Here is an 11,916-nt window from a genome sequence, read left to right as displayed (position 1 = left end):
CAGAGCATTAACTTGAAGACACTTTGTGAATATATTTTATAAACTGAGACTTAACAGCACAAGACTGAAGATCAACATTTGCATACTGTATGTGGTGTAGCAGACACATTTTGAATGGACTCTCTTACTCAAAAGAGCAATTTGATACTTTACTGAACATTTTAAGTATACCAAAGAGGTAGAACAGGCAGCTTAATGGTGCTTTAGGTTATGGTTGCTAGCTCGATCAATTTTCCTTAATGTGCTTTAGCTTCTCTTGAATAACAGTAAACTTGTCTTTAAATAAAAATATTCAGAGACACAAAAGAACAACAAATGATTATCGGGGTGTTTAAAAGCTCATTTCGTTTGCATGTATTATCCCAATGTGCCTTCTGTCGAAGTATTGAATCTTCAAACAAAAGGATACAAATTAATTGTGTTCTGGGGCCAGCATTTGATTTCCCCCCCTTGTACATTAATTTTCTCTTGTTTCTCTACCCACTCTTATCAGAGATGCTCACAATGGTTTAAATTCCTTTAACAGAGTATTATTATCTGTGCTTTCAATATAACTGGTATCCCTTTTTGATGAAAAGTTAAAAAAATGTAACTGTTATACAAAATTAGAAATTATTTCCTTTTTTCGGTTTCTAAGTAAACATGTTAGAATGGTGTGCCTTGACTTACCAATAAAAACCCTCCAATGTAAACTTGAAAATATCAAACGTTATAGATCTTCCTAGATTTTTATTCCCATCTGATCATATAGCTTTTTACTTGTTCTTCTTTAAAATCAGGGGTGTGAAACAGCAGCCTGCAGGCCCCCACCACTGTCACATTTGGCTTGTGAGGCCATTGTGGCTAAGCTCCACTACCTGCCTTGCACCTGATGTCATGTATGATGTTTAATGTGGGGCAGGTAAGGGTGGGGCTTTGCCAAAAGTGTTCTTGCAGGTATGGTACCTATAAAACCTATTATATTGCTGAGCAATATACCAATCTGAGAGACTTCTAAAGACCGACGTGGGCAATAAAGCTCACCCAGTGTCATTGTCATTTAACTCAAACCAGCTCCTCAAATGTATCCACTCCTCACAGAAGCCTTGGTGATGAGGTGTTTAACCTGTGTTCGAAAATTTTAATTGCTATGCTTTTCTTAGGTAGGAATCCTTGACCTTTACTGGTACTACTTGAAACAAGAAGCAGCATTTTAATTACAGCCAATTTTCGTATAGCCATTCATGACTTCCTTCCTTCCATAAACTAGGAATACTTCATGTAATCTCATTTGGTAAAACTTTACCAAATACCTTGGCTACTATATGTAACTTGCATGCTGCTTATATTAGTTTCCTCCTTAATTATCAAAGGTTTTTTTTTCCTTTGGATAATGCGATTCACGGACAGTTATTGGTACTATTTTCTACTTTTAGTATCTAAGATTTCTATAAAGTAAATCAAAATCAAGAAAGGTATTACATCAATTTCTTTAAATCTAGAGTAAAATTGAATATTATTCCTCTAGAGTCATTGTAAATGCCCTAACAAAATTATTTCCCTTATTTCAGTATTTGCTTCTCTTTCCCTTTCATTTCAGTTGTAGGACCAGTAATAGAAAGAGCTTGATCGTAACCTCCAGCACATCTCCAACACTTCCTCGACCACATTCTCCACTCCATGGCCATGCAGGTAATGACAATCCCCCCCCCCTTTTCTGTAAATCTGTTTTGACAGAGCAGCTATTGTTCTCACGATGTTGGGCATCAGTTTTTGAAGTGAATTTGATATTTGTGACTGAAGTGAATCAGAGCTCATGAATAATTTGTGTCCCTAATTTTGACAGTAGGAATAGCATCTGTTTTTGGTTTGTAGCTTGGGCATCATGTCATAATGCAATTAATCACCTCTGTTTGAAGGACTGCCGTTCTTAGTTTCAAAGCATTTTAAAAACAGTCTGAAGTTTACTTTTTGTATAGACTTTGTAATGTTGCATTTATGCTTTGTTAACTTCTCTCTTACCTCTAAGAGAGATGGTTTCTGTTTCATGTTATTCATTCTCCAGAGCAATTCTCCCAATTCTCTCATTTATTTTTCTTTTGATTCATCTAAAAAGTGTTTTATTAGAGCCCTTTGTCTTGGGCAGGAGTCCATACAAGCACTTCACTATGATAGGGAAACATGTTGTGAGCTCAGTTACAATTGGGAAATGAAGATCAAGATGCAGTAAACCACATTGGAAGAGTAACCAGCAAACTCCCCTGAATAGCATTTCCGGGCACATTTTAGTAACCACCACACCACATCTTTCCTTGTTATTTTATCCCCCACCCTGCAATCATTCATTTAAAAAATATTTATATTTTATTGAAAATATTTCCAGAGCGATTTCCTACCAAATCCCTCTAAAACATTATCCCTAGATCAGATCAGTCCAATGAACTCTCACCTGTTGTTCTTTAATAATAGAAAATGGTCCATTTAAATGAGTTTGCTCTAAAAGCATATTGAACATACCATTGACCTTTGCATTGACCCTGTTTCTAAAGGCACCGTTTTATTGTTTTAGTTGATACAATACATGCTGTAACAGCTGTTTTTGTTTTCAAAATCCCAAGGTCCATAGAAAGTGATTTGAGGTTGTTACTGGAACCAGTCAGTTCTCAATCTCCCCTTTGTGGGTCAGGTTCCTGAGCCGGTGGATTGCAGACTAGATGCTAGTGCTCTCAAAGGAAACTGATTTTCTAGATCCATCTCAGTTTGGGTTTAGGCCTGGTTATGGCACAGAATCTGCTTTTGTCACTCTGCATGATGACCTCAGGAGAGACACAGGAGAAATCTGCCCTTGTTAATTCTCTTTGACCTTATAGCGGTTTTCGATACTATCGACCATGGTATCCTTCTGGGGCAGCTGTCTGAGTTAGGGATGGGTGGCACTGCTTTGTGGTGATTCCGGTCCTATTTGGATGACTGTTTCCAGAGGGTGATGCTTGGGGAGTGCTCTTCGATCCCATGGAGCCTTCAGTGTAGGGTTCCTCAAGGTTCCATTTTATCCCCCAGGCTGTTAACATCTACATGAAACCTCTGAGTGGGGCCATCCAGAGCTTTGGAGTACATTGTCAGCAATATGCTGATGAGGCACAACTCTACTTCTTCTTTACATATACAGCTGTGGCAGTGGATGTGCTGGACCATTTTCTTGCCACAGTAATGGACTGAATGAGAGCCAATAAACTGAAACTCAATCCAGATAAGACTGAGGCACTTTTAGTGAGTGATTCACTAGACCAGATGAAGAGGAAGCTGCCTGCTCTTGAACGAGTGGGTAACTTGGGGGGTACTTCGGGATCCATAGCTATCATATGGGGCTTAGGTGACCTCAGTGGTGTGGGCTCAACTGTGCCCCTATTTGGACCGGGATAGCCTTGTTAGGTTTTGTGGCCTTCACCTCTTGGCATAAATCAAATGCCTAGCACACTTCCAGCAGAGTTAGTTCACACGTGGCTCTTGCATGTGGGAGCTGCCCTGATAGATAACGCTCAAGAAACAGGAGCAGTCCAGGCAATTCGCTCTTTATTGCCGGCATTAAGCGTAACTGTTGCAATATATACAGAATAGTCCACTTAGGCTACTGATCCCAGCAGCCAGACATCTCATACAGCATACAGCAGAATGCATCATTAATCCATACCAGCAGCAGTTGTAGTAGTAGTTTCATCAGTTGCAGGCAGTGAGAGAAACTAACACACACACTCTCACTGAATCTTTCTCTAGCTGTTTCTCTAGCTCTCTAGCTCTCTAGCTAGAAAGAGAAACTAAAGACCATCCTTTTAAGGCTACAAGGTTCCTGCCTGTGCAAAGGAAACCAATTAACTCCTGATCCTTGTCTTGCACCAGTGTAAGTAGTTAGGCTTCTTGGGTCAGTTTCCGGAACATTCTCTACTTCCAATTAACAGAAACTATTAAGTTTTCTGCAAAACGAATGATCAATCCCCCAACAAGCCTAATGTCTGTCATCTATGCTCTGGTAATATTAAGGTTAGATTACTGCAATGAAGATGGTTTGGAAATGTCAGCTGGTTTTAGTATTCAGCGGCCAGACTGGTTACCCATGCAAGAAAGTTTGAACATAAAACTCCATTCCTGGCCAAATTGCACTGGCTGCCAGTTAGTTTACAGGCCCAAATCAAAGTGCTGGTTTGAATCATAAAGCCTTAAATCAGGCATGGCCAAACTTGGCCCTCCATATGTTTTGGGACTACAGCTCCCATCATACCTAGCTAACAGGATCAGTGATCAGGGATGATGGGAGTTGTAGTCCCAAAACATCTGGAGGGCCAAGTTTGGCCATGCCTGCCTTAAATGGTTCTGGACCACAGTACATCAAGGACTGCCTTTCCCCATATGAACTCACTCGGACCCTGCAATCATCATCATCTGAGGCCCTTCTTCATTTGCTTCTTAAATGAGAGCTCCGGAGGGTGGCAACACAAGAGTAGACCTTTTCTTCAGTGTCTCCCAGCTTGTGGTATGCTCTCTCCAGGGAGGCTCGCCTCGCGCCTTTGTTACATATCTTTAGGCACCAAGCAAAAACATTGTCACACACCAGCAACACCGTCTGGCCCCAAAATGGCAACTAGGCATTCTGTTTTGGCGACTGTAACCCTGGTTTAAGGAGCTATTTGTCACCTAGTTTATATATCGTGGGTTTCTAACAATGTTTAAAAAATCACTTCGGAGGTGTGTCTGCTTTGCGGCTCTTTCTTGATAGTACCAAATGGTGCTTTGGAAGTACATTTAAATGCTGCTAATATTTCAGGGTATCTCCAATTAAACTTCAGTATTCTCTGCTTCATAAAAGCTAAGAGAGCTGATATCTCTCTTTCTGGAGATACTGACCCAGACAGCCCTAAACGTTGGCATTGATCCAGTCCTCCTGGGGAACTCCAGATGCTATAATTATCCTGCCAAGAAATGCCAAGATGTATGAATAGAATACTGAAAAAGTGGGAATTGTTGGCTTTCATGTTTTTAGTGAAACGCTACAGTTCATTCTGTTCAAAGTGTATCCCCCATATCCTCTTTGGACAGCAAAACCGAAGGAATAGTAGCAGTTCAACTAGAATGAGCCATCTGGTCCTCTGATTTAAGAGCTGCTTATCTTACTGGTATCCAAGAACTTCCTAAAGTTCTCAGAGGAGAGTTTAAACAGTTGCCTGTTGACCTTAGAACAAGCATTTCAGAATTCTAAGAAGCACTCTCTTCTAAAGACAGAATCCTGTAGCTGAGAATTGTAAAAGAAATTATTATGATGTTCTAATAATTCTGTTGATTTCATAACAAAATCCAGTTACAAACACAGATTACAGAATACGTAGTACAGAGTCAAACTAGATCACAGAAGTGATTCAATTATCTTTGTCACTACAAGTTTGTCAGAGTTAACTAGAGGACATTCACTTGATTGAATGACTCCTCCCACTGGATTGGATAGGCAAGGTATTTTAAGTTAATGATTAAATTGTATCAGATACCCAAGACCAAAATATGTTTTATTATTCCACATTCCCACTATGCATGAAAAGATGTCCCAGTTGCAACAATAAATTTATAAGCCACTCTTCACACTGAGGTCCCAGGACAGGTTACAACCATTTAAAACACAACATTAAAAACAAATCAGAACAGCATACAATCGTAAAAATAGGGCGTGTCCTAAATTTTACATTTCTAATGTAAAAAGAATTTACACATTCCCAAGAAGTTTCAATGGACATTTTCCAAAAATAATTTCACTGGAAATAACCTCAAAGGTTTATAGGTGAAATGAGTAATAGTTCAGTTTTCAAATGGATACACTGTTATATGGATGTTTTCATTGTACATCATCTTTCAAAGTAGTGATGCAAACAATTACTGGAGCTGTTTGATATTTGTGTGCATGTGTGTTTAAGAATAATAGAGGGCAGCACCAATATATGGAAGAAATAAGAAGCAGCAACTTGCAAGGTGTTAAGAGATATTTGAGAACCCTTTGATTCTAGATCCCTTGCCACCTGATCATTAAATCTGTGTAAGCATTTGAGCAGCAAGACCACCACCTTGTTGCTTGTCAGCTTTAATGACCAAACAGAGCACTCTACTTTTGGTAACTGCACAGTAAAATGGTGTTCCAGCAGTGTGTGCCCTTTTCTTCTCCATAGACATCTGTCCCAGGGGCAAGATGGTACTAACGTAAACGGGGGCCTGGGGGGGGGAGAGTATTTCTGCTAAGAGTTGTGCATTTCTTACTGTCTCATTATGGTCTACCGTTGTGAAATGTAATTTAAATATTTATTGCATTTTCACTCCTTAGTGACCGGAGGGTATTCTTGGATTGCTTCTTCTTATACATGCAGAATCACAAACAGATGACACCATCAATGAGAACAGGCTTGCCAACACCAACTTTTTTTGTAGTATAGACAGTGAGGACTTGTTCAGATCTTTATGGGGGTCTTGTGAGCAGTTTCTCTGGCATCTGCCTTGATAATAATAATAGCTTATAAATATCTGGCACTATTGCATTACACACAGAGATTACCAAATTCTGCTGTTGTCCTAATGAGTTTTAGTGGATTAGCTTGACTTTAATTTTACATGTTCAAATAATTATTTTTTAACTTTTCCATAATGTATCCAGCTTGATTAAATGTTCTGTCTGTTAATTTGAAATTCACAACATGAATTTTCTAGAGAACGTGATATCTGGATTGAGACTAATAGGATTTTGGAGATTGATGGTCCTAATCAAATGCTTCATGGAGAGTTGCTTAAAGCTCTTAGGATGATTGGCACTGCTGCCAAGGTTTTTGTTGTTGCTGTTGTTGTTGTTTTTAAAAATTCATTTGTCACACATTGCCATAGAATTTGAAGAGATTTGAGTCTTGGAGCCCAGTACACAATTGCTCACTATAAAGCATTAAAATTGTCATATTCAATCAGAGGCTTTCACCTAATCACAATTTAAACATCCATCGTGGAGAGATATACCCTGCTTTATTTTTAATTTTTTTATAGCCTACTGTTCAGCCTGAACGTTCCAGGGTGGTTCACAACATTTCAGTTAAATACAATATATAACGTAAACCATAGAAACCTAGAAATTTATATGTAATAACAAAGTAGTCATGAAATAGGAATGGATTCTATAATTTAGTCACCTCTCTGGGTATGAAGGAAAAGTTACATCTTAATGTTGAATAACTATTTAAAATGGGGGGCAACTGTATCCAGTGGCATACACCAGGGGGCCATAACAGAGAAGACCAAGCTGTTGACGGAAGCAGGGCCTCTCCTGCAGATCTTAAGGCTGACAGACAGTGGGAGCAACACTGTCAAAATCCAACCAATTGCAAAAATCATTTATACAAATAAAATGCACACTCACAACATATGCTGCTATTTAGATTTTTAGTTAACACAAAGACTCATGTATGTCACATGACAAAAACTCCTACAATGGAGATTAGTTTATTTTATCTCAGCAAATTTGTGTGTATTTCTATTAGTATATTCTTAATGTTATGCAAGCCCTACTATTTGAACTGTTTTCCTCATGTTTCATAGACTGCAAGCTTATGCTGGCATATTGCTTGCTGCAACTGTAGAGGTACATTGATGTAGGGAAGTGCAGATGGTGTATTTTCACTCATTTCTACACCTGTGTGACATCCCTCCACCTTCATTGCCTAACCCTCTGACTGCTGCCACTCATAGTCCTGCCTGCTCCCCATCCCCCCCTCCGATTTATGAGTTCTTTAAAACATACGGTTGGATTCAAACTTGTAATGAGCACAGTTCTGTTCATGCTTGAGAAAGAGGGTGGGGAGGTTATTTTTGCCAATTCCTCCTTCCTCCTCCTGTTGCTCCCTGTGTCCCTGGAAAGCTGCTCAGGAGAGTTGGGGAGGTGATTGTGGGGACTGCATAGAGAATCTGCAAAAATTAATCCCTTCCTCCAGTGGGGAAGCCTCTACAGGATCCTGGTTCCTTCCATAAATGGAATGAGCAAGTATGGGTCCAACCCATAGAATATTACAAGAAATAATACTACATAGGATGAAATGAGCTACAATTCCTACATTCCCCTTCTCCCTTCTGTTTTCAGTGTTTTCACTTTGACAAGTAGAATAGGGCTGCTAATTGTTTTTCATCTTGAGCTGGGAAATATCTCACCTGGGATCTAATTAAAATTCCAGAATGGGAGGGGGGGATGTGCCACAGAAACCCCTATCAAACTGTTATTGAGAAGTCAGAGTGTGCTATCTAGCAGATTATGTGCTGTGCTGCATTTGTTAACACCACCAGTTTATAAACATTTTACTAATCTCAGTTGTCGGATCAGGCTACATCTATTGCTTAAAATGTCAATCTTCTACTGAATGCTGCTACATCTTGAATGTATTAGATCACTGCAAAAGTAGGTAATCATATGTTACTCTAATCAGGTATCCTGGTTATTTTAATGCTAATTCATCAGTTCCCATATTCAGATAACTTTACATTTGCTCCTATAGAAACAATTAAAGATCAGCACCTTTAACTGATGTAGAGTAAAAATAGATAGTAAAAATTGGTTACCGTCATCTGAACATAAAAAATCTCAGTGACTTATACAGCATTGAGGCACTCATCAAATTACAATAACAGAAATAGTTTTGAATGCACAGCAAATGTCAACATTTTGTAATTTTCTGAACAGGTGGAAGTCCGTTGGACAGTCCCAGAAATTTCTCCCCAAATGCACCCTCTCACTTTTCCTTCGTTCCTGCCCGTAGGTATGTATGCATGCACATTTTAGTTCTGATTTGCATGTAAAAGCCTCATGAGGCAATTATTTTTTGCTTGTTGCTTAAAGTAATTTGGTGTTGTGTTCCTGACTGACTCACTTAACTCAATTCTCAAGAATATTTTTTTAAAAATATTTTTGTTGGCTTCTCATTCAGAATGTGAGACATTGCAAAAAAGCAAGCTAAAGGGGGAAAAATGAAAGAAAAAAGTACACACATGAAGACTGCCTGGCCTAGGCAAATATTTATTATTGTGCTTATATTTGAGAAAGTGGATTCCTGTGGCAATATTTGAACATATGTGGCAGGAGATGCAAAGAGTTGTGGAGTTGGTATGCCTTGTGTTCTGCAGCGTTAGAGTGGGAGAGAAGGGGAAGTGAAAGTTATGATCACATTTCCACTCATGCTGTTTCCAGATTGGGACAGATGAAAATGGCCTTTGCCAAATCTGTTCACAGACCATATGGGGAATGCTTGTTTGAAATAAAGTGCTTTAAAGGCTACCAGCGTGGAACCCTGCCAGTCAGCCCTTGTAAGTTACAGACAAACGCTGATTGGCAAAACAGTCAGAGAATCAAAACCTACCTCTTGACAGCCCATTTTTGTGGGTAAGGTGCAGCTTCTGTATGTGGCTCAGGTACTCCCATAATAGCTTTTGCATTATTGGATGGTACTGTTTGCTTGCCTGTTTGTCTTTTCAGGGCATAGATTTGGTTAGCAAGATTTTTTATAGTTGTTTGGTATTAACTTTTGGGCTGTGGGGTATTTGTCATCCTTTCCCAATGGTTCATTGCACTGGAGCACCTGGTTTCTTTTGCTTGCCTTTATCTTTCTATTCTGTCTACGAGCTTCCTGATACCAAGGCCTTCCTTCTCATTAGAGGGAAGACCGAGTGAGCTGGCTATTTAGAAAGAAAGTGTTTATCTTTTGGTCATCTATTTCGGAAATGACTTTTTAAATATCTGGCTGCCCAAAATAACACCAGGCTATCCATAATATGCTTGGATGTTTGAAGCAGCTCCCCCCCCAAGAAAACCCTGGGTACAAGGAAAAAGGGGGAAGCAAACAATGCCAACTCCCATCCATTACTCAGTGCATCAGTGTATTTTTTCAAGGATAACTGAATAACACCCAATGCTACCCTTTGCTCATACTGCAATACATTATGCAAATGGTGAGTCTGTGCCTTGCTTCATCAATTGCTTTCCCAACTCTCTCCAGCCTACAGCAAACACACACAGTTCCAGGCACTTAAGCCATGTTGCAGTGTCTTTACAACTGTTCCTAAAGCCTGGGTCTTCCTCAGTCTCAAGTGGTCTTACGGTTTCAGCTGTTGCTAATACAGTAGTGCGTTATCTCACAGGATCTGTGACTAGTTATTCACCTTCTCTCTTGCTGTGCTCACAGGAGACAGATAGTGGGAGGAGGGCCAGCTACCATAAAGACCAGTCCTATGTCATTCACAAAATAGCTATGCTACATGAGGCAACCTACACTGGATCATGGCACATGAGACCCTTCCCCCAACTTCCATGATCCAAAAGAGTGTGAGGCAAAGCCACTTCAGTGAAATTGGGAGGCAGGGGAAACTTTGCCAGACTGGAGACTGTGCTTTTATCCTCTTTAGGTGGCATTTTTCTTCCCTCCTGAATATTTTAATAATTGCTTGGGTCAGGGGACATGATCTTTGCTGCTCAACAGCTTCAAGAAAAATGCGGAGAGCAAAACCAACCCCTTTATATGGCATTTATTGACCTGACTAAGGCCTTTGAAGCTGTAAATCCTAATGTCCTGTGGACTGTCCTCCTGAAAATAGGCTGCCCTGATAAATTTGTGAACATCCTTCAGCTCCTCCATGATAATATGACAACAACTATTACAGATAACAATGGCTCTCAAAGTGAACCATTCACAGTGGGGTCAGGTGTTAAACAGGGTTGTGTTATCGCCCCAACTCTATTAATTATTTTCATTGCCATGATCCTACACATTGTCAAAGGGAAACTCCCCACCGGGGTAGAAGTCATGTATCAAACAGATGGAAAGCTCTTTAATCTGAGTAGGCTGAAAGGAAAGGGTAAGGTTACCATAACTTCCGTCATAGAGCTTCAGTATCCTAAATATCTTAGCAGAAGCTTACGAAAAGCTTGGCCTATCACTCAACATCCAAAAAACTAAAGTGCTGCACCAACAAGCACAAAACAACCCCTCTGCAATGCCACAAATCCAACTCAGTGGTGTAATGTTGGAAAGTGTTGATCACTTCTCCTACCTGGGCAGTTATCTTTCCACAAGGGCTGACATTGATGCCAAAATCCAGCATCGCCTGAGCTCTGCAAGTGCAGCTTTCTCCCAATTGAAGCACAGAGTATTTGAGGATCATGACATTCGCAGGAGAACCAAAATGCGTGTTTACAAATCTATTCTACTACCAGTCTTACTGTATGCTTGTGTAATATGGACCATTTATAAACGCCATCTCCAACTCCTTGAAAGATTCCATCAATGGTATCTCTGAAAATTTTTACATTTCACTTGGGAAGCCAGGTGAACTAATACCAGTGTACTGGAAGAAGCAAATATCACCGTTGTCGAAGCAATGATTCTTCAGCATCAATTTCATTGGACTGGTCATGTTGTTCAGAGGCCTGATTATTGTCTTCTGAAGCAACTACACTATTCTCAAGTTAAAAATGGAAAGTGTAATGCTGGTGGTCAACAAAAGAGGTTTAAAGACTCTGTGAAGGCAAATCTACAAAAAGGTAATATAAGCACCAACAACTGGGAAGCACTGACCTGCGAGTGCTCCAATTGGAGAACAGCCTTTACCAAAGGCGTTGTGGACTTTGAAGATGCTTGAACTCAGGACAAAAGGGAGAAACATGCTAAGAGGAAGGCACGTTTGGGAAACCCTCACCGTGATCAGCTCCCACCCGGAAACCTATGTCCCCACTGTGGAAGGATGTGTGGATCCAGAATTGGCCTCCACAGTCACTTACGGACTCACTGTTAAGACCGTGTTCATGGATGACAATCTTAGCCAGGCTATGAGTGATCACCAAAGAAAAAGAATGCTTTGACAACCAGTGTGCTGCTTCACTAAGCAAAT

General features: G+C 40.0%; 1 protein-coding gene across 8 annotated transcripts in view; it reads left to right on the top strand.

Annotated features, from left to right (window-relative positions):
- Positions 1 to 11,916, top strand: part of MAST2 (microtubule associated serine/threonine kinase 2) — a 172,939-nt gene that overhangs the window by 120,359 nt on the left and 40,664 nt on the right. For all 8 annotated transcript variants that reach the window (XM_028733609.2, XM_028733614.2, XM_028733611.2 and 5 more), the window contains 2 exons: positions 1,580 to 1,671; positions 8,720 to 8,795. In XM_028733609.2, coding sequence (XP_028589442.2) covers positions 1,580 to 1,671; positions 8,720 to 8,795 — 168 coding nt within the window. The remainder of the gene's footprint in view (positions 1 to 1,579; positions 1,672 to 8,719; positions 8,796 to 11,916) is intronic.

The sequence above is a fragment of the Podarcis muralis genome, chromosome 5 (assembly GCF_964188315.1).
Source record: "Podarcis muralis chromosome 5, rPodMur119.hap1.1, whole genome shotgun sequence".
Lineage (NCBI taxonomy): Eukaryota > Metazoa > Chordata > Lepidosauria > Squamata > Lacertidae > Podarcis > Podarcis muralis.
Note: the sequence above shows the minus strand (reverse complement) of the source record. Positions and strands in the feature narration are given on the sequence as shown.